Source organism: Formica exsecta, unplaced genomic scaffold, assembly GCF_003651465.1.
Source record: "Formica exsecta isolate Colony F162 unplaced genomic scaffold, ASM365146v1 scaffold192, whole genome shotgun sequence".
NCBI classification, from domain to species: Eukaryota; Metazoa; Arthropoda; class Insecta; order Hymenoptera; family Formicidae; genus Formica; species Formica exsecta.
This window is the reverse complement of record NW_021849218.1, coordinates 1,669,382-1,691,833: the sequence shown is the minus strand read 5'-3', so window position 1 is coordinate 1,691,833 and position 22,452 is coordinate 1,669,382. Positions and strand designations below refer to the sequence as shown.

Genomic DNA, 22,452 nt, shown 5'->3' with positions numbered 1-22,452 from the left:
ATATATATATATTGATATTGATATTGATATTTAGACCATATGCATGGGCATGCATACATGTACATATACATGTATACTTGTATGACAGAACGTTACTAATTTGTCAACATTATTCTATGATACAATGTATCACTATGATACGTATATTTTTACTGAATTAGTAATATGTTATAAATATGTTCACATAATGTTATGCATACTTGATTAATTTGTTGAAAAACATACCAATAAGTTGTTTCTTTCTAGAAATAGATGTAACGTTATCTAAAAAACGTGGGTCAGAAGCTCCTGTTTCTCAGAGGCACAATTCATCACCTAAGCAAGTAAGTATTTATAATTATTATTTTATGATTACATACACAAATATTAGATATGATAATATATTGGATAATATATATATTTAGATAATATATTTTGTATTAACTATTTTTTAATATTTAAAATCTGCTCAATTTTTTTACAATAGTGAAGCTAAATAAAAATGCTTTTTGTATGGCACAGCAGAATGTTACTTTACTAAGGAGACTATTCAATATTGCCTAGGCGATATCATGATAAAGATTTTGCAAGTAGTATTAGTAAATTGCTGCAAAAAATTTTAACTACTAACAGCTACACACAGATTTAAAAAAGGTGCCAAAATTTTTATTTTGCTATCAATTTATTTGTATTTATTTGTATTTTACAAAAATTTAATTTAAGAAATGATTAATTTAATTAAAAATTTTAAAAAATATATTTTAATCATTTTAAAAACATTTAATTTAAATCATTTAAAAAATGATAAGTTGTTGATTGTCATAATTAAATGATTAAACTGCAACTAGATTTGTATCACAAGCGATGAATAAAATATGGTTCGCAAAAATCACAGAAATTATTTTTTTTAAAGACTATATCGGTGTTTATTATGAAAACTAAAATATATATTTTTTAGCTATTTAACATTTTTGGTTCTAACAACTTTCAAAATGTTCTCAGAAATATATATTTATAAAATTTAGCTTCACAAAATTAATATAAATACAATGTAACATGAATATATTCAAATCATAAGTGCAGTTTTACAAATATGCCAAGAATTTTTAGAATTTTCTGTATTGATATAAAAGGGAAACCAATTTATAGTAACGACCATTCTCTTCCAGAGTGACTACTTGTAAAATTAATAGCGAAATGTTTTAGTGCAAAAGTGAAAAATGAAGTAAAATAACTCCAAAAAAGCTATTAGACTTAGGCTATATACATGTCTTAGGAATTTTTTTTTTTACACAAAATTGAGCAAGTTTTTTAGAATCTGCTATAAAAAAATACTTATATTTAAAAAAACAATTAACCTTTACAACATTTTGAAAAATGATCTTAGTTAAAAACAAGGTCACTAACTTTTTCTCCTCTCAATATCCTATAAAAATTTTGTTTATAACATTTTTACCTGTCGAGCTCAGTTTTCGAGATATTTGATTGGACAGTTTAAAGTGAGACACTCTCTACATAAACACATATACACACACATATGTGTGTGTGTATGTATATTATGGATATGTAATATATATATATATATATGTAATTATATGTATGTGTTGTGTATATATATATATATATCTGCGTGTAGAAAAATTCCACAGCTTTAGATGGTGGTGTTACCATGAATCCTGTCAAGGAAAGAGATAAGAGTTACAAACGCAAATCTTACTTAAATAGGTCGCGCCATGTAGAAGCAGTGTCTACTGATCATTCAAGTGATGGTGAGGAGTTTATTAATCTATTACTTTCTAACAGTAGGTTTTTTATTGAAATATTTTTTTAAAATATCAAAGATTGTATACTATATTCCTTTATAATAGTATAGAAAAAGCCATAATAGAAAAAATATTTTGAAAGTAATTGAGATTTTAATAAAATGCAAAAAATTTAATATAAAATTACAAACATAATGACAATTATTGCAAAAGAAACGAATTTTGGAAGTATATTCAAAACTGATATTTGTGTGCGCGCATGCGTACGTATATGTGCGTGCGCGTGTATGTATATACTTTTAAATTATAAAAATTATGTACACAACTATACTATATATACGAACCGCGTTTCTGATTTGGAGTGAGTGTTAGCTTAAATGTTTATAGGATAATCTTGCCCTACACCCATTTTCAATCACCCATCCGATATAATTTTTAGCTGATTCTAATGAGAGACGCTTCAGAAGGCACTCTAACAAACAAAGTCAAGTGTCTGAAATATCAAGTTCTGTTGGCTCTTGTAGCAATCATCAAGTGTCAATTGCCAGTTCACACAGAAAACATATCGATTTGAAAGTAACTGAAGCTCAATGTAACAACATGAAGAATCTCTCTAAAACTTGCTCGTCATCTTCTGTTGCATCTACCGTCAGCACGAAGCGTTCCATTATACAACAGCCTAGGTATATATATAATAATAGATATATATGTATAAAAGAGTTCAAAATTTTATTAAATCAATTTTACAATATCTACATACATACAGAACATCCTATTTTAAATAATACGGTAAAATATTTTGAAAAATAAGGATAATGTTTGGGACAAACATTATATCATATTGAGGGTGACATTTTGTCGATAAAATACTTTTGTTCTATGTGCAGTTATATTTATCAAATTTGAAAGTAATATTTTTTTAAATAGAACATTTTTTATTGCATAAATAAATTTTTTCATTTTTCTTGAATATAAAAACATTAAAATAAAATTTTAAAAAAGTGAATAATTTATGACGAGATATTTTATTTATTGTTTCAAAAAATCAAAAGAAATATATAAATGTATGTATGTGTATTTGCACACGCGTGCGCGCATGCATGCACATGTAGATGTAGCTATGACTGTGAGTTGTATATGTACAGGCCATCTACTCTCTGGAAAAACCTGGCATTCTCAAGGATTTTTTTTTTGTATCTGGAAATGTCAGGAAATTCTCATGAAATTTTGTTGAAACTCAGGAAACTTTTTTTAAATTCTCTCTGATAATTTTGCTTTTATATAAAATTATTCTAACCATGTAATATCCTCCTTGAAACAAAGTATATTTAACTATAAAATTTTTTTAAATAACATACATCAATTATTACGGATAATATATAATTATAGATAATATATAAATATGTATGTACATATTGCATCCATCTCATTCCATTAGTATTTTATTAGCAAAAGTAATATTAGAAAGAAAGCGTAACTAATTAGTTAAAATTGACTTTCTTCAGTAGTGACGATTCGGAGGTTTCACGCAGAGTGGATGTGTTAACGGCGCTAACGCGAGCTACCATGGAACGTGTGGAAAGACTCACATCTGCAACTACAAACTGCGCGAATCATTCGACCGAGAAAGTATCAATGTCGCCAAAAAGGTATAACGTATCAAAGCATGCGCCAATTTCAATTCTTAAACATAAAACAGTCGATGGTGAAGGAAGCGAACGTCAAACGTCGTCTGGCAGTTCCCCTCATGTACCGTCACCAGTAACTTTCTCGCCATCTGTCGTGGAATCTGTTTCTCATAAGAGACATGGTATCTTGAAGAAACGGAGCAGTTTAGACGAAAGTGAAATATTACGTCGTCGTAGCTGTTCTCCCGATGTTTTTTTTGCTGACAACATCTATTCGGAGTTTCGGCCAATCTTGAAAAATCAAAGACGATCATCATTAGATGAGATCGTCAAGAGAGATCAGAGTCCTGATCAACTACCCGCTTCCATATTGAAGCGCAAATCGTCTAGAGAAGACGACAGGGAAGTTCATCAATTGCCATTAGGATCATCGGAGCCGCAGAGTATTCTAAAACGAAAACTCGCAAACAATGTGCGCGCCAATAATGTCAATCATCATGTGACCATCGTGTCGGACGTTGTGAATACGAATGCGAGTGGAAGCACAATCGCTAACACGACCGCGAGCTTAGTTTCCGATGGTCTTGATGGATCTGAAGTGAGACCAATATTAAAGAAAAAATATGGCAAGGAAGAATTTGCTGGAGGTGACGTTTCATGTCTCGAACCTCGACCCATATTAAAGAAGAAATTGAGTACAGAGTCAGATGAACATGAGCATGATAGACCAAAGAAAACAATCTTAAAGTCTTCACGAAAAAATTCATACGAAGAAGGCGGTTACGAGACGGAGTCGACTTCACCAAGGAAATTGTCCGCGCTAAAGAATCGAGCAATTGAGATCGAGAATGTACGATCTATATTGAAGCAGTCGAGCGGTAGCCGTTATCAAGACGATACACGCGATTTAACGGCGAATTTATTTTTGCGAAAGAGAGCACAATCCGTAGGTCACGCGCGATCCATTAACGGCAATGATTGTGTCGATTCCATTCGCGTTTTGACCAAACGAAGGTCTCTCGAATCAAGTTCACCAATCGATGTGTTGTATACACCAACAATTGCAAGTTGCAGTTTTACAACCGACCGACCCAATGTATGTGACATCTCCTATGCAGAAAATAGGTATATCTATTGTAATAGTAAATTAATATGACAGAATGTGAATGAATAATAGTTATTAAAACATTAGATATATAATTATATGTATTAATGATATTTAGTGCATCCAAATGTTAACATAATACTTTACGAGTAAAAAATCAAAACTTACTAATTCGGTCTCGTATAACACACGACTTATTAAATCTTTTCATTTTTTTCATGTATCAATAACATACTATTTTGCTCTACGTCACGAAGAAAGTTATTTAACAAGGTGTCTACTCCCTAGAAAAACGTGGAGCGTATAGAATTTTCAGGGATTTTTTATATTTAGAAAAATCAGGGAAATCTCATGGAATTTTACTGGAATTCAGAAAATTTTTTTTAAAAACTACTCTCTCTTTGGTAATTTTGCTTTTATAGTGTAAGCAATCGATAATATACTAGTTGGTCAAGTTGTATGAATAATATATATTTAAAATGTATTATAAATATATATTTATATCTCTGTTTTAACAGAATATGTAATATGCAGCACATATTTTTATTGAAATTTTTTTAGTAACAAAAATAAAAAAAAGATTATGCAGATGAAAAATGTTTATCTTATCAAAGCTTCAGTTCTTTTTAGTACATTTTCAAATCTAGCATTTGAAATTTAAGTGGCTCTTTATTTTTTCTTTGTGTGAATAACAAGTATTAGAAAATGCACACAATAATAATAAAAAGACTTTTTTAAAAAGTTCTCTTTACTTGAAATTTTGAACAAAAAAACTCGGAAGATTAGGAAATTTCCAGAGAATTTTTTTTACAAAATTTGAATAGATAACCTACTTAAGAACTACTTAGTTCAAAGATTTGAATTTTGATATAAGAATGCATTATTATTAGTTTGAATTAGTGCTTAAGTTCTTTTTATTTATTTTGCAAAATAATTGATGCTATTAATGAGTGAGGAAATGATTTGATATTTATTCAGCTCTTGTGTTGAAAAATATTTGTTCCTAAATAGCTAAATGGAGCAGAATTTGTAATTTTAAATATTTAATATAAGTGCATTAATATAATGGCATAATTTTTTATTGAATTAAAAAAGTAAAAAAACTCTCTGAATTGATAAAATTCAATTATCTAAATTCATTAAAAAATTCTATGTCCAACTGCTTGATATATATAAACGAGATCTCTGTTTACAATTTTTTCTATGTAGCATTACTCCCATAAAAGAATTCAGTTAAATTGCAATACTGTTACATGAGAAAAAAATTTCTTATACTGTGTAACATTAGGCTTGAAAAATGAATCTTTTTCAATTTGCTGTAATGATGTATGAGCGTAGCGATGCTTTGAGCCCATGCCAAGTTTAATTATAGATCATCTAACACACGATTCTCAAAGCAGAAATCGGGGATAGTCGTGTGCAATATATTTATGAATAAACGCCTCATGGTGTTATTCTGGGATTTATTTTTAAAGAAATGAGTTTATTGAATATGTAAATTATTAATATTACTATACATTTGTGTATATGTTGTTTTTTTTCTAGTTCTGCAATTGAAGATAGTAAACTGTCGTGTGGAAAGTTCTGTCAAATGAAACAAAGTCATATGAATAGCATGGAGGAGAAGGATAAGACGGACTCGCATGTATATTTCGTGAAGCTCGATGCCGATACGGACAATCATCGCGATGCGATAGAGATTCTTACTCAGACGACTGACAAGAAAGAGACTGTGAAAGACAAGGAGGATCAGCAGGATACACAAGAGAATTCTGCCACTATTCATCGTAACAACAGCGTGTCAAAAATGACACAACACTTTAAGACTCTACAAGAAAAAATGAGCGCTACAGCTATAACGGAAAATGATTCTCAACATATAACTCTGCAGAAATCATCGCGCGGCGTTCAACGTTATCGCGAGCGCAAGAAGACACAGGGGAGCGAGAGATTTAATACACAACCGGTAACTTCCCAAGAAGTACGTGAAGCAGTTCTACAGAATCATCGCAACACCGCGTTGAGTATTTCGGGAGCGCTTACTGACGAATCTGAGCCGTCCAAACTCAGCATAGCCGAACGTGTGCGACTCTTTGATCAAAAGATCGTGACAGCAGATACTGCCGCATACCAGGAAAGATTAATTCAAAAAAAACGATTATCTGCACGTTACAAAACACAGCCTATAACTTCCGAGGAGGTTGAAGTGGCATCTCGAATATCCCCACTGAATGTAAATCACCAAATTCAAACCTTGATCGGAGGCAAGTATTAAGTAAAGTAATATTTGTGTCGATTATCAGAAAGATTATATTGATTATAAAAATTATATACAATATTAAATAAGCAATCATACGATTTATTGTTTCAGAGCATTCAAAACCACTTTATACACCGCTTGCAAACACATCGTTGCAGCATGATTTACCAAAAGGTATTCTAAAGTCATCCATTGGTCATATGAAAAATCTATATACTAAAATCCCAGAACTGCAAACTGCGAAATTAATAAAGCCTGTGCTTAAGAGAGAATTTGAGGAATCGGAGGAACAACAAACTATCTTGCCGAATTCCGAAGTGTATCTTCGTTCTATTCTAAAAAGTAATCTTAACTTGAGGCCCATTCAAACCACGAATGATGCAGCAACCTCGAGAAGCGAGGGAGGCTTAAGTGGTATCGAGAGCCAAAATCAAAGCAGTGAAACTGCTAAATTCTGCGAAAGATTAGATAGTTCTGACATAACGACTAATATGATGCAACATAGTTTGCAATGTCTTTGCGACAATTCGCATACAACTGTTTCTAAGGAAAGTGATAATGTAGAAAACAGAGCTTCAGTGCCTTCTCATAAAACTGCGATATTTCGGAATGAGAAAATGTTATCGAATGATATAAATAACTGCAAAATTGATACTATTCCGAGCAGCAGAGTATCAAAAAGATGCAATGATAAATGGCACAGCAATTTATTAATAGTCAAATCAAATAGAGTATCGAATGTTCACAACGATAATGACAATGATAAAGACGATACCAATGATAATGAGGACAACGAAAAAGGTGCCGATGATAAGAAGCAGGAAAGAACGATAGCGGAGCAGAACGACGACGACGATCACGCGTCGTCATCTTCCAATGATTACGAAGTACATATTACTGAAAATAAAAAATATGCTAATATCACACGATGTTCTAATTCATTGTCCAAGAATATCAATCAACATTTGCGCGGCGATGAGAGGCGGAAGCCACGACAACGTTTGGAGCGGCAGTATCGCAATGCGACTCAGGTAATAGCATCGATAGAAACGAGCGAGACGCCGACTGCGAGTATTGCCGATCGACTGGCTGCGCTACGTCATAGTGGTAGTACGAGCTGGAAGCAACGCGTGGCTGATGGCAAAATTAATGATTCATTTGATAATCCACTATTGAGTGCGGAGGAAAACCCGACGATCAAGTCAGGTGTATTGGCCGATTGCATCGAAAAGTTAGAATCCTCCATGGAAAGCTGGAAGAGTAGAATTATGACACCCGACGCAATTAACTTCACTGTCGCTGGCAAAATGAAAGTGGTCGGATCGAAAGAGGGAAATTCGTCATTTCTCACGGAAACCACAGCGAATATTTCAAATCAGAAGAAGAAAGCACCACGTCCACAGCGATTCAAAACGAGAAAGGGTAAAGACAAGAGTTTCTTGCATTTGAGAGAAACAGAACTTTAAAAAATTTTTAGAGAACATCTTAAAGATTTAAGCCGTTTTCTACTAAAGATGTAGATTGTATAAGCATTGTCTAAGCATCTAAAGAAGATTTCAAAAATCTAGGCCATTTCTTAGATAATCAGAGTATGTCTCAAAAATTTAAATCGTTTTTTTAGACGATTTTTACAATGTTCTTTAGATATTTATATTGCCTGAACAGCCCAATTATTTGTGAGGAGAGAGAGAGAGTGAAAGAGAGAGAGAGAGAGAGAGCGATTTAATAAATAGTAAATCAATTTAATTCTCTTGATTCGTACTCTAAACAAAAATAATTGCTAAGAACTATATCTTTTTAGGTGCAGTATCGACTCCTACAAGTCCATGCAAAGATTTGTCTTCTATTAAGCGTGCGAGTTTCTCTGAACCTGCTAGCGATGACAGCGGTATTTTGACATAATTATCATTAAAATTTGTTTTAATCACTTAAAAATATAGTGCTCTTTATCTTGCTGACGATTTGCGCTGTCCCAAAGAGAGAGAAGGAAAATTTTCACAATTTGCAATATTATTTAGTTTTAACAGTATTATTTTTGTTACTGAGTTGTATAAAATCATCTGGGACAATTTGTGTGAATAATATCCTTGCTAAAAAAGAGCTGTAATGACAATAAATGTGTGATTTTTCATTTAAATACTCTCGAGAAATTTTTATTTAATAAAATTAAAGTTTATTGTATATAAAGTTATAAAGTTTGTCATATATATTTATTATATGTAATTTGTAGGTGAAGAGTGTAAAGCGGAGCATATCTTGTTGCCAACTGTTTCGATACTTAAAACAGATGACGAAACGTTTACCTCTTTCTTTAGCAATGTATCCTTGGAAAAGTGCGAGAACGAGTGTTTTGATTTAGATGAAAATGACTTCGATATAATTGCACCGCAATCCAAATTGTAAATTTTAGCTTCTCACTATTATTCGTAAAAAATTAAGAAAGAAAAAAAATGAAACAGAAAAAATCCGAATTGTTTGAAATGCTGGTATGTGTATGTAAATATAACTAGAATCTAAATTATATATTTTCTCGACAGATTAGTGCAAAAGCGGAACATACAAACGCAACGTCGACGAGCCACCTCGAGAAATCCTCTTAAAGCTCTCGCGGCACGCACCGATTTAAGATTGGAATATACCGAAATTCGCACAGATATAGCGACAACAATTAAAAACTTTAACATAGAAAAACGTGAGCATATCCAGATTTCTTTGCCATTTCATAATATAAGCTTTGCCAGGGTGTCTACTCCTTGGAAAAACATGGAAAATCTGGAATTCTTAGAGATTTCTATTGTACTTGAAAAAAATTAGGGAATTCTCATGGATTTTTTTTTTATTAGGACTCAAGGAATTAAAAAAATGTCTCTTTTTAATAATTTTACTCTTATATTGTAAACAGTCAGCAATATGCCAATAAACCTAATTATTAATTATGTGTTTAAAATATATTATAAATATATATCTATCGCTCTGTTTGTATATTTAATGTGTCTTAACGAAATATTGAATAAGCAGTACATTCGTTATTGTAATTTTTAATGATAAAAAATTGAAAATGTTATGCAAATGAAAAATGTTTCTTACGAAAGCTATTCAGTTTTTTTTTTTTGGTACATTTGCAAACCTAGCATTTAAAACTTAAGAAACTCTGTATTTTTTTCTTTGTATAAGTGAAAAGCATTAAAACATGGATACAATAAAAAAACTTGTTTTAGGAGGTTGTACCAAAAAATCTTTAAAATATTTTTTTTTTTTTTTTACCTGAAATTTTGAATAAAAATATCCTGAAAAACCAGGAAATTTTTTTATAAAATTTGAGTAGACATCCTATTTACATATACTAAAATGTTTTAATTAAGACTCACAAATTTTTGTCTAATGTTTCAGTCGCTAAGAATTCGTCTTTTTCTATTGAGGCTCTCGCTGGTTTAGCATCTACAGAAGATTTTAGCTCGGTGACTCTGAAAAATGTATCGGAAACAAGCGTATCCGCGAATAAATTGCAACCGTATAAAGATATAATGTTGATATTAGTTAAAGGAAGACGACATGTTCAAGTTAGGCTGGTTGAGCCTATCGCTAAGAGTATTAATAGCGGTGATAATTACCTATTAGTAACGAAATCGGAGGTAATAATAAATATACATATATGTAAAATAGTAGAATATATAATACAGTACTAGTTGATTCTTTCATTTTCTCAACAAAAAAAAAATAACGATAAAGAATATATTAATCATTTTAAAGTATCAAATATCTAGTAATATATATGGCATATACATATGATGACTATATATAAATCAGATCTATAGTAGATCTGATTTAGATTGTATAATATCTATCGATCTCCGATACTTTTCTTTCTTTTTTACTAATTGTTAATAAAATTGACTTTCGACAAATCGCAGATTTTCAACTACATAGGGAGATACAGCAACGTCATTGAAAAATCCCGTGCCGCTGAGATCGCATTGAGTATTCAACAACGAAAAGATCTAGGTTGTCAAGCGACTAAAGTTATTTCTATAAACGAAGACAAATTGAACTGCATGAGAGATGAAGTCCAACAATTCTGGAAGTATCTTGGTGTGCTCAACAGCGAAAGACTCAATGGTATGTCCTGTGCTCTATCTTTGTAACACACATTCAACATTATATATATTTTTATATGCCCATTAATAATATCGTGACAGTTGTCGAAGCTGGCCATCCTGATGAAGATGAGCTCTATGAATCCGCTATTATCGATACAAATATGGTATATGAATTGAAAAATGAACAGTTAGTGCCGCATGAAAAGTTTTGGGGTACATTACCTAAGATTGAAATGCTCGATATAAACAAGGTAATTGTTTATTTTATTCTAAGCTATATAATTGCCATGATGATTCATAATTCACAGAGTATTTATAAAATTTGTGAAACAATATTATGACAAGAAAGTTCTTAAAATATTAAGTGATCAAAGTATTCCAAAAGATCTTTTATTTTAAGTAGTAATTTTTAAGATGTAAAGATTTACAGGGTTAAAACACATAAATAATGATTTCAATAAAAACTAGTAGATATTTGAGAGAATAATGGATAATAAAAAAGAGCATTTTGATCGCTCATGTTGGGATTGTTCCCGATTATTCAAAGTGACCAGTACTGAGTTTTTTTTATTAAATTGACTAATCAAGTACCATTCTAAAAAAGATGGTTGATTTTCGTTTTTTTAATGTGAATAAAAAAATAAATTAATAAATTAGAAAAGACATTAAATATTTATATATATATATTATGAAACGATTGCACGTATGATTAAATTGTGACTATTCCAACTATATTTACATGTTTCATAATGATACACACACAATTACTGCTTGAAATAATAATTTCAAAGGTTTACATTACATACTTACATACTTTTACAAATGTCCAAGTAAATTACATAATTTTTTGAGAATTTCTTTGCTATAAAATTTTATTTTGTAAATTTACGAATATCCTATATAATCTGATATATGCATATAGGAGAAATGCGTTTGTAGAATTAAAATTATAAATGGGGGAACATTCTATTTTTCTGGATTTCTTTTTAACTCATGATTCAAAACTTACATAGTTTGCATTTTTCATATATATATCGGTTTTGCGCATGTCTAAACAAATTTTTTGATGATTTGCTCTCTCTCTCTCTCTCTCTCTCTCTCTCTCTCTCTCTCTCTCTCCCTTTCTCTTTCTCTTTCTAAGAAAATTTTTGAAATATTAGACTGTCTTCAACTATGATAATGCATGTTGATAAAAACAAAAACAAAAGCAATTCTATAAAACGAAATGTTTACTAACACAAATCTTTTTATAGGATTATATCTCATTCTATTTTTCATATACGCGATTCGTACACAAGCATCTGTGACTGAAATATGTTTACATTAAGAGCAATTTTTTGAAACATTGATTGTCTGGATATGCTCAAAACCGGAAACCTGTTTTAGAAGAAACTGCCGTTCGATTTCTATATATTGGCTTACATTTTATTTTAAAAAATTGCATTTTTTATTTGGGCATCCTCTTTGTAAGAAACATATAAGGCATTACGTTATGTTGTATGCATTTTTGATGCTTCTCGCAAAGATCCTGGTATTTGACTTCGGTACCGAGATGTACATTTGGAGCGGTAAAGGAGTCACGGCGGACAAGAAGAAGCTCGCTACGCGACTCGCCACGGAGATGTGGAATGATGGATACGATTACAGCGAGTGTACTGCTTGTCCGATTAATGCGGCCCATATAATCGGTAGCCGGAAAAATACGAGTTCATCCGTAAAATCCGCCAAGAGCAGACCCGAGTGGTGTTTACTCGCTAAACTGACGCAACATGTCGAGACGATACTCTTCCGGGAGAAGTTTCTCGATTGGCCTAATGTCACCAATGTGATAAAGGCGCGAGGTCGAAAGGACAATGCACGACAAATCGATGATGTTATAAGCATACATTTTGATGATAACGAGAATATGTGGTTACCGAACACCACTTCAGTTGATTTGATCTTAGAAGGATGTCACTTAGGTAGAGGCACTGGTTGCTACGATAATGAGGTAATTTGTCTTTTTATTAGTATAATGTAAGAAATATTTTTTTTCTTTATCTATATTTATTGAAGATAAAATATATATATCAATTTTGAAGTAATTTAATTGCATTATTAATTTAGACATAGTCACTATTGATTTTTTAATGCATTTCCGATAAGAAAAAAAAAAAATACACGGTCTGTCCCAAAAGTTTCCGAACTTTCTTCGTACAGACGATATTAGTAGCGCTATCTATTTTATCAAAGTTAAGTTGTCTTCGTAGAAGTTTCGTTAAAAATAGTGATAGTGTTTGATTCCTATAAGACTTCCATAACATTTCGAGTGTTTCTGTAAACGATTTGCCCAATTTAACACAGAATTTGATGTTGACTCTTTGTTCCATGGTGATTTCTTGACGAGTGTCAAAGAGGCAACTGCACTTCTGTCCCTATGATAAATCAGCTGTCAGTGGGATCTTGATCAAATTTACCAGAATTTTTAACAGAACTTTACGAAGACAGCGTGACTTTAATTAAACAGATAGCGCTACTAATACCGTCTGTACGAAGAAAGTTCGGGGCCTCTGGTGGCTCAGGGAGTAGCGCGCCTGACTCACATCCCAGAGAACTCGGGTTCGATTCCCGACTCCGACCCTGGCCTGCGCTTTCCTATTTTTCCTTTTTTCCTACCACCTCCCTAACACAAATTCCTTCTTTCCCCCAAGAGGAACCTACATATATACGACATTATTCTATCTTTAAACCAGTTTATGGCCGTATAGCGAGTATTCGCTGGAGCCAATCCCAAAACCCAAGCAAGCAAGCAAGCGAAGAAAGTTCGGAAACTTTTGGGACAGACCGTGTATATTTTACAATCAGCGTCCGACTGACTACAAAACTAATTAATAATTTTGATTTGATTTTAGTTGAAGAAAGAATATATCGTCGCTACGACAAGCGTGATGGTATGGCACATCGACGAATTTTCGCATGCACTTTTAGATGGATCGTCCATTGGGCAATTCTATTCTGGTGATAGTTACATCGTTCAATGGATGTATTCTGTCACGGTTACTGGTAAGCCTTTTATTGTGTAATTTCGTGGAATCGCAGAACTTTTATAAAAGCCGCGTTTTAAATTCATATCTTTAAGAAAATGTTTGAAAAAGAAATGAAAAGTTTTTGCTTTTAGACTTTAGTTTCATAATAGAATTTCCATTTTCTAAAAATAAGTTTAAAATAGTTTATATGGATTTTATATTTAAGTTCTTTAGTTATGCGTATATGTATGTGATCTTAATTATAAGAGTTTTAGCTCTTAAAATACAATTGTTTTTATATTTGTTTTCTTATGTCCATAGGTAGAGAACTTACTGGTCTGCCCTCTAAACACTTGGCAAAGGGTCGGGATAGGTCCGTATATTTTATTTGGCAGGGCAGAAATGCATCTTTGAACGAACGAGGTGCTGCGGCATTGTTAACAGTTGAATTAGGCAATGATCGAGGCCCTCAGGTAAGAATAATAAAAAGCTATCATGGGGTCTATTCTTTATAGCTGAACTGAACTGAATTGGCTGCACTAATTCAGAGTTTATCTTTCTTCTTTCAATGTGGAGAAAATTATATTTAGTATATATTTGCAGATTCGTGTTGTCCAAGGGCATGAACCGGCTGCATTCTTAAATTTATTTTCTGGAAAGATGGTGGTGCACAGTGGCAAGAAATCTGAGAAAAAACGTGAGAAACAATGGAGATTGTACATTTGTCGAGGTATTTTAGATTCTGAGACGTTTTTGATCGAGGTTTCTTGTAGCACTCGACAATTAAGAAGTAGAGGTTCCTTTGTATTGCTAGACATCGAAAATGCAAAAGTGTATGTCTGGCATGGAAATAACTCATTACGCCATGTTAGAGAGGTATATTTTTCATTAATTTCCACAATGATTATTATAATAAATGTACACAAAATATTAAATAATATTCGCGCGCATATGGGTATAGAGTTTAACATTGCGATAAATCTTGCATTTTGCATACTATTAAACTCATAATAATTCATAATATAACAAATGTAAATAATAGAAGTTAAATAGTATTTCTTTCTTTCTTTCTTTCTCTTCTTGTCTTATATTACTTTGTTTCTGTTTTTTTTTTTTCTCTGAGGCACTATTCTATACACGCTACGGATAGTTCTCTTTCTTTCATTCTTACTTTTTCTCTTCTTTATAGAATGCGATAAAAGCAGCAAACCAATTGAAAAAAAATCGACCCGAAGAAGTCGGATTATCGAACAAGGATGATGTACAAATATATGAAATTCAAGAAGGTTTGGAACCCGAAGAATTTAGTAACGGTGAGTAATCTGTTTAGTGAACAGTTTTTAAACATTTAAATTTAAGGAGGAACTGGATGGATCAGCTATATCAAAAGTTAATAAATCTAATACATTTCGTGATTCATGAATTTGACACAAAGTTACTTTTAGCATTTCAAAATATTAAATTAATAATTAATTTATGAGTTAAAGTAAAAATTTGTCCTGTAGAATATAATTTAATCTCAAAATCGTAAATATTATCTTATATCAAACTAACTTTTTTATAGCAACCACGATAACTATACAACAAAAAAATTTTAATTCTATAGGACAAATATTTACTTAACTCACAAATAAATTATTAATTTTATATTTAAAAGAATAAAAGCGTGTGCTTTGTGCAATATCAAATTCATGAATCTCGAAATATAATATATTAGAGTTAATAATTTTTGATATAGTTGATCCGTCCAGTTCCTCCTTAAAAACTGAAAATATGTTAGATTTACACAATCCAATTCGCCGCTCGCTCCATTGCAAATTTTAATTACCAAATGTAATGTTTTGGATCAATAATGCACATAATTTCTAGCAAACAAAATTGTGTATGATTTTTTTAAAATGCGCATTTTCAAATAATATTAATCATTGTGTGATGTTGATTTTTTTATTAAATATGTAACTATAAAAATATTTCTCCTTAGATTAAATATTTAAAAAATAGTATTCTCATGTAAAATTATGTATTTTTACATTACAAATTAAGAGCACAACTAATTTGGATGCTCTCTCTCGTTCTCTTTTTCTCTCCTCTTAAAATGTAGCCCTTTTGATTTGACAGCCTAAAGAGACAAAAAATGAGTTTAACACTCACAATGTATAATAATGTCGTTTATTTACGAAACTTAACGCTGCATAACTTTGCATTTCTCAGCATTAGGTAGTATGAATAAGAAGTTGTATTGGTCATCGGAAACATCTGAAATACAAGGTCACACACCAAGGCTTTATCATCTATCGAGTATCTCTAAAACCTTTCGCGCAACGGAAATATTATGTCCACATCGCGCAGACCTCACCACACCATTTCCCTTTTCACAGGATGACTTATATCAAGCGAATCAACCAGGTATGATACGTTTAAAAATGCATGTCAGACATTAATTCGCGGATGAGCATGCAATCGGAAATTCTGCTTTGAAAAAAATGCGCGAGAAAAAAAGTTTTTATTTTATTTAACAAGACTATTAACAAGGAAGGTATTTTATAATTCAGTATTTTGTAAGATGAACTAGAAACTTTCAATGCATTTTTTCCAAATTGGCCTTGTCTTCTCTACCAATCTCACCTTTATTTCTTTAATAAATTTTTTCTTTTCTTTGTTACGAATTTATGAACTATGTAAGAACAGACATGCTTTTTTTGGCATACATTAAGATAATACTAATAAATTTATAACCAACTGGTGCAGTTTTTATTTGTAATATCTTTATTTTTATTTATTTTTTATTTTTGCCACGTTTTACTTATAACTTTAGCATTAATGTTTATTTTTTTTATATTTTAATAATTTTTTTATTGAGTTTTATTATGAAAATTTTTAACAAAATTATTAAACTCTTTCAGCTTTATTTTTATTGGATGATAAAAACATAATTTGGATTTGGCAAGGATGGTGGCCTGATAATGGAACAGAAGATCAGTCTGGTAGTAAAACTGTCCGTTGGCAGACTGAGAGAAGAGCAGCGATGACGATAGCGATACAATATTGGCGAAAGACTCGAAACACGCAAACAACGAATCTTCCAATATACTTAGTATGGGCTGGTTTAGAACCTTTGCAATTTATAAATCTCTTTCCTGAATGGATATATCGGGATGATGTCGCTGAGTTAAATATAGAGGTATGTTTAAAAATATATATATACATATATCGTAATTTTTTTCTATTGAAATCTTTTTATATCTTGTGTATTTTGCTAAAAACAAAGATTTACTTTAAAATAATAAATACTATTTCTTTGTGCATGTGTGATTCATTATATTTCAAATGTATGAAAATATGATCCTAAATATGTAATACACATAATGTGCATTTATTAAACATATGATCAGGATGGCCGGAATCCAGGGGAAGTATTAACTGCAGAAAATGAATTGGCTCGCTTAACACAAAGCATATATCCTCCTGCGCAGTTATTGCAAAGACCTTTACCTGATGGAGTCGATCCCACACGCTTAGAATTATATTTATCTCAACAACACTTTCAAGTTAGTATCATACATATTTAACTATTTATGATTTGTGAATAAAGTAGGATATATACATAAAAAAAAAATAAAATATTTTTTATCACATTTAATATTAACAATATTCTCTCAAAAAAGCTATAGATAATATATTTCATGATTTAGGAGCTATTGGGAATGAGCAAGGAAGAATTTCAACAGCTTCCAAACTGGAAACAAGTAAATCTTAAAAAGGAAATAGGATTATTCTGATGGATTGTTTTCAATGTCTATACTGCGAGCAGTAGCTGCTCTTGCAAAATGTTGGAGTTTTCATTATTGTTTCTGATATTTATAACTTGAAAATTGTAAAAAACTGTTCCTAAATATGTTTTTGTTAAAACTTGCAATATATAAAACGAAACATTTCGACCGAGTAATTTAACGACGATAAACCTAGTGTAATAATTAACCGAAGGTTAAAAATCAACACGAATCGGAAACATTGCCAGCGCTATTTGAATTATGACGTATATATGTAATGATATATAATAGGCATACGAACACAGATGATTATATATTTTTAATACCTGCTACATGCGAATCTGCTTGCGAACATTTTCTTTATATTTGTATAATCTTTATAAATTTGCGTATGTGAATGATATGCTGTTCTACCTTATTCCTTCATGTATAATATAATCTATATATAAGACCGTTTCTATAACGCAAAACATATTGTGTATTTTTAAGTAGTATTTCATAAAAAACACTATATTGTTTTAATCTTTTCTTTGTTCTTACATGTAGGTTGTAGTATTTAAAACAAAACGATATAATACACACACGGTACAAAAAAATTATAGTTATTTTTCAAGATAATCTTTTTTTTTCAACAAGAATATTTTTTAAATGTTTAATCTAAGGAAAAATCTTTTATAGATAAAATAGCATATATATTCATGTATAATTTATTTACAATTATTCCTTGGAAATATGGCTTATGATACATAAATATTTACAAAAGAAGCTTAAACATATTTGCACTTTTCATAACACATAAATGCAAATTTTATTATTTATTGTAAAACTGTATAACAATCCGTACTTTCGTGAAAAAAGAAAATTTTGAAATGAATATTTTACTAACTGGAGAAACTGGCAAATAAAAGTCAAGGCTTGGTTATTTGCCAGTTTCTCTACTTAGTATTGTTAGTGCTCTGTTAGTGATCTATTGCTGTTATTACTAAATATTTTAATTACAAATTGCTCAAAACTATCAAGCAACAATAATTAAAAATATATAAAATACAATAGTTTGATAGTTAAGACTAACTAAATGTAACTTACAAATGATTTAATACTTTTTGATAGATTTTCGTATAAGTGCTAATCTTTGTTTATGCGCTTCAGTGACAGTAGCTCGTTTGTATGGACGTACTTCATCTGTACCAAAACCAGGGATCCACATGTTCCAATTTCTTTCTAAAAATTAAAATATCAGATATAAATATCATCAATGCTTAGCATTTCTTTGTGCGATTTATTGCAATAATTAAAACTTTTTTGAGATGTATTCATTATAGATTTTATGGCAATCAAAACTTTTATAGGCATAATATATGGATAAAATTTATAAAAACAAAATTAGCCCAACAAGAATGCCATGATAATGATGCTTGTCGTTTAAAAATAGTATCAAATAAAGTTTGAATAATTTTAATAATTTTAAAGTGAGCTTTACTTGAAACTTTTGAAAACTAAACAGAATTGAAATAAGCGTAAGGATTTAAAACATGTGAATGATTAAAGCAAACCCAACCTGAGAGGGACAACAAGCAATCTGAGAGCTATTTTTTTCTATTAATGTTATAAATGATATAAATAGGAAACTCACCCAAATGCAACTGTACATCTTTAACTTCCACTGTATTCGCATGACGATGCTTAGCCAATAAACAAGCTGCATTTACTGTTGTCTCTACAAAGTCATCCGCTAATTGTAAAAGCATTTCTTCCACTTCTTCATCTAACTGTTCAGTAGGATCTACTTCCCTTACCAACTCTTGCAATCTTGTTTTTGTTAAAAACTAAAATCAAATAGCAGTATCAATTAGCAAACATATTAAAAAAATATAATATACAAAAGTAATCATCGTGTCATCAATCGAGACAAGAAGACGATAAATCACATTGCGTAAAGTAAATAATGAATATAAATTTGTATTATTGTATTATACAAATAATCGTTTTTTAATTGTATTTCATAAATTACATATATATAAAAATGTATCTTTTGCAACCTGATCTTGCTGATAAAAAGCTCATCTTTATTGCCTAAATATTAAGGATATAATTGTGTATAAACGTTTTAATTTGTATGATGTTTATATAAATTACATACTTGTGGAAAATCGCTAAAAGAACTTGGAGTGGACGACTGTTGTAATATTTGTTTCGGAGACTGTGAAATGTATTGAGTTTGTTGAGATTGCGTCTGTGGTATAGTAGTTGCCGTGGTACTACCGATATTGCTTTGCATGTTAGACAAAACCGATGAGGCCTGATTATTAGAGCTTGCAGACTGTAAAGTCCCAAGCACAGGTGTTATCTCGGAACCTGTGTTAGTTGTTTGTACGATAGCACTTTGTTGTGACATTCTTACACTAAACACACACAATTCGTTCTAAATTTTCGTCAATTTCATCAAACCAACTCTGTTCAGTGAGTTTATTGACCCACTTTATTGTTGTAATTTTGTAATTACGAGAAAACAGTTATTTACATTCTCGATATGTATGTTACACGTATATCGGAGAAAGATTACAAACGTAATTGCTATAATATTCAATGTGTGTGTGTGTGTGTGTGTGTGTGTGTTGTGTGTGTGTGTAGAAATATGGCTTATGATACATAAATATTTACAAAAGAAGCTTAAACATATTTGCACTTTTCATAACACATAAATGCAAATTTTATTATTTATTGTAAAACTGTATAACAATCCGTACTTTCGTGAAAAAAGAAAATTTTGAAATGAATATTTTACTAACTGGAGAAACTGGCAAATAAAAGTCAAGGCTTGGTTATTTGCCAGTTTCTCTACTTAGTATTGTTAGTGCTCTGTTAGTGATCTATTGCTGTTATTACTAAATATTTTAATTACAAATTGCTCAAAACTATCAAGCAACAATAATTAAAAATATATAAAATACAATAGTTTGATAGTTAAGACTAACTAAATGTAACTTACAAATGATTTAATACTTTTTGATAGATTTTCGTATAAGTGCTAATCTTTGTTTATGCGCTTCAGTGACAGTAGCTCGTTTGTATGGACGTACTTCATCTGTACCAAAACCAGGGATCCACATGTTCCAATTTCTTTCTAAAAATTAAAATATCAGATATAAATATCATCAATGCTTAGCATTTCTTTGTGCGATTTATTGCAATAATTAAAACTTTTTTGAGATGTATTCATTATAGATTTTATGGCAATCAAAACTTTTATAGGCATAATATATGGATAAAATTTATAAAAACAAAATTAGCCCAACAAGAATGCCATGATAATGATGCTTGTCGTTTAAAAATAGTATCAAATAAAGTTTGAATAATTTTAATAATTTTAAAGTGAGCTTTACTTGAAACTTTTGAAAACTAAACAGAATTGAAATAAGCGTAAGGATTTAAAACATGTGAATGATTAAAGCAAACCCAACCTGAGAGGGACAACAAGCAATCTGAGAGCTATTTTTTTCTATTAATGTTATAAATGATATAAATAGGAAACTCACCCAAATGCAACTGTACATCTTTAACTTCCACTGTATTCGCATGACGATGCTTAGCCAATAAACAAGCTGCATTTACTGTTGTCTCTACAAAGTCATCCGCTAATTGTAAAAGCATTTCTTCCACTTCTTCATCTAACTGTTCAGTAGGATCTACTTCCCTTACCAACTCTTGCAATCTTGTTTTTGTTAAAAACTAAAATCAAATAGCAGTATCAATTAGCAAACATATTAAAAAAATATAATATACAAAAGTAATCATCGTGTCATCAATCGAGACAAGAAGACGATAAATCACATTGCGTAAAGTAAATAATGAATATAAATTTGTATTATTGTATTATACAAATAATCGTTTTTTAATTGTATTTCATAAATTACATATATATAAAAATGTATCTTTTGCAACCTGATCTTGCTGATAAAAAGCTCATCTTTATTGCCTAAATATTAAGGATATAATTGTGTATAAACGTTTTAATTTGTATGATGTTTATATAAATTACATACTTGTGGAAAATCGCTAAAAGAACTTGGAGTGGACGACTGTTGTAATATTTGTTTCGGAGACTGTGAAATGTATTGAGTTTGTTGAGATTGCGTCTGTGGTATAGTAGTTGCCGTGGTACTACCGATATTGCTTTGCATGTTAGACAAAACCGATGAGGCCTGATTATTAGAGCTTGCAGACTGTAAAGTCCCAAGCACAGGTGTTATCTCGGAACCTGTGTTAGTTGTTTGTACGATAGCACTTTGTTGTGACATTCTTACACTAAACACACACAATTCGTTCTAAATTTTCGTCAATTTCATCAAACCAACTCTGTTCAGTGAGTTTATTGACCCACTTTATTGTTGTAATTTTGTAAAAACAGTTAAACAGTTATTTACATTCTCGATATGTATGTTACACGTATATCGGAGAAAGATTACAAACGTAATTGCTATAATATTCAATGTGTGTGTGTGTGTGTGTGTGTGTTGTGTGTGTGTGTGTAGTGGTAAAAGTGAAATTCACAAAAATTCATTACGAATTAAAGATAAAATATCAAAGAGAAATACGAATTAGAAAATATAAAATAGGTTATTAGCTTGCTGAGAAGAGTAGAAACTAGAAACCACAGACTTCAATACATATACATTATACTAGACCGTTAACGCTAAAGGCCATTACACGTGAAAAAATTTTAGTCGTAACCATAAAGCCCGTATCAGACTACGCATTAAAGATTGAGATTGAAGATTGAAATTTGACCAATCAGGACAAAGAAATTTTAGCCCCTTTTGTTCTGATTAGTCAAATTCCAATTTT

The 22,452-nt window shown here is 30.8% G+C and overlaps 3 protein-coding genes across 9 annotated transcripts in view; 1 reads left to right on the top strand and 2 right to left on the bottom strand.

Moving 5' to 3' along the window:
• Nucleotides 1-18,005, top strand: part of LOC115233953 (supervillin-like) — a 20,253-nt gene extending 2,248 nt beyond the window's left edge. For 3 of the 7 annotated variants that reach the window (XM_029804607.1, XM_029804608.1, XM_029804605.1), the window contains 21 exons: nt 247-323; nt 1,616-1,748; nt 2,182-2,425; nt 3,248-4,495; nt 6,021-6,739; nt 6,847-8,157; nt 8,537-8,623; nt 8,966-9,134; nt 9,273-9,427; nt 10,126-10,367; nt 10,647-10,851; nt 10,932-11,083; nt 12,358-12,822; nt 13,724-13,874; nt 14,159-14,310; nt 14,441-14,713; nt 15,027-15,150; nt 16,049-16,243; nt 16,741-17,018; nt 17,230-17,385; nt 17,530-18,005. In XM_029804607.1, the coding sequence (XP_029660467.1) occupies nt 247-323; nt 1,616-1,748; nt 2,182-2,425; nt 3,248-4,495; nt 6,021-6,739; nt 6,847-8,157; nt 8,537-8,623; nt 8,966-9,134; nt 9,273-9,427; nt 10,126-10,367; nt 10,647-10,851; nt 10,932-11,083; nt 12,358-12,822; nt 13,724-13,874; nt 14,159-14,310; nt 14,441-14,713; nt 15,027-15,150; nt 16,049-16,243; nt 16,741-17,018; nt 17,230-17,385; nt 17,530-17,616 (6,623 nt within the window). In that variant the 3' untranslated portion in view covers nt 17,617-18,005. Of the gene's footprint in view, nt 1-246; nt 324-1,615; nt 1,749-2,181; nt 2,426-3,247; nt 4,496-6,020; nt 6,740-6,846; nt 8,158-8,536; nt 8,624-8,965; nt 9,135-9,272; nt 9,428-10,125; nt 10,368-10,646; nt 10,852-10,931; nt 11,084-12,357; nt 12,823-13,723; nt 13,875-14,158; nt 14,311-14,440; nt 14,714-15,026; nt 15,151-16,048; nt 16,244-16,740; nt 17,019-17,229; nt 17,386-17,529 lie in introns of those variants that run through there. The other 4 variants (XM_029804609.1, XM_029804610.1, XM_029804611.1 and 1 more) reach the window with 4 other exon arrangements.
• Nucleotides 18,006-18,298: 293 nt separating this feature from the next.
• LOC115233954 (transcription initiation factor TFIID subunit 12-like) lies at nt 18,299-20,232 on the bottom strand. Its single transcript, XM_029804613.1, has 3 exons — nt 19,748-20,232; nt 19,241-19,433; nt 18,299-18,828 (listed from the first exon to the last, which is right to left on the bottom strand). Exons 1-3 carry the CDS (start codon nt 20,000-20,002, stop codon nt 18,701-18,703), a joined length of 576 nt encoding a protein of 191 aa, XP_029660473.1. The 5' UTR covers nt 20,003-20,232; the 3' UTR covers nt 18,299-18,700.
• Nucleotides 20,233-20,469: 237 nt separating this feature from the next.
• LOC115233955 (transcription initiation factor TFIID subunit 12-like) lies at nt 20,470-22,325 on the bottom strand. Its single transcript, XM_029804614.1, has 3 exons — nt 21,651-22,325; nt 21,144-21,336; nt 20,470-20,731 (listed from the first exon to the last, which is right to left on the bottom strand). Exons 1-3 carry the CDS (start codon nt 21,903-21,905, stop codon nt 20,604-20,606), a joined length of 576 nt encoding a protein of 191 aa, XP_029660474.1. The 5' UTR covers nt 21,906-22,325; the 3' UTR covers nt 20,470-20,603.
• Between the last annotated feature and the right edge of the window lie 127 nt (nt 22,326-22,452).

Excerpts from the sequence above, each read along its gene's own strand:
- LOC115233954 (XM_029804613.1), bottom strand. The coding sequence starts at position 20,002 with ATGTCACAACAAAGTGCTATCGTACAAACAACTAACACAGGTTCCGAG. Across the intron at positions 19,434-19,747 it reads CTTTTAGCGATTTTCCACAA|TTTTTAACAAAAACAAGATT; the intron begins GTATGTAATTTA and ends ATTTGATTTTAG. Across the intron at positions 18,829-19,240 it reads AGATGTACAGTTGCATTTGG|AAAGAAATTGGAACATGTGG; the intron begins GTGAGTTTCCTA and ends TTTAATTTTTAG.
- LOC115233955 (XM_029804614.1), bottom strand. The coding sequence starts at position 21,905 with ATGTCACAACAAAGTGCTATCGTACAAACAACTAACACAGGTTCCGAG. Across the intron at positions 21,337-21,650 it reads CTTTTAGCGATTTTCCACAA|TTTTTAACAAAAACAAGATT; the intron begins GTATGTAATTTA and ends ATTTGATTTTAG. Across the intron at positions 20,732-21,143 it reads AGATGTACAGTTGCATTTGG|AAAGAAATTGGAACATGTGG; the intron begins GTGAGTTTCCTA and ends TTTAATTTTTAG.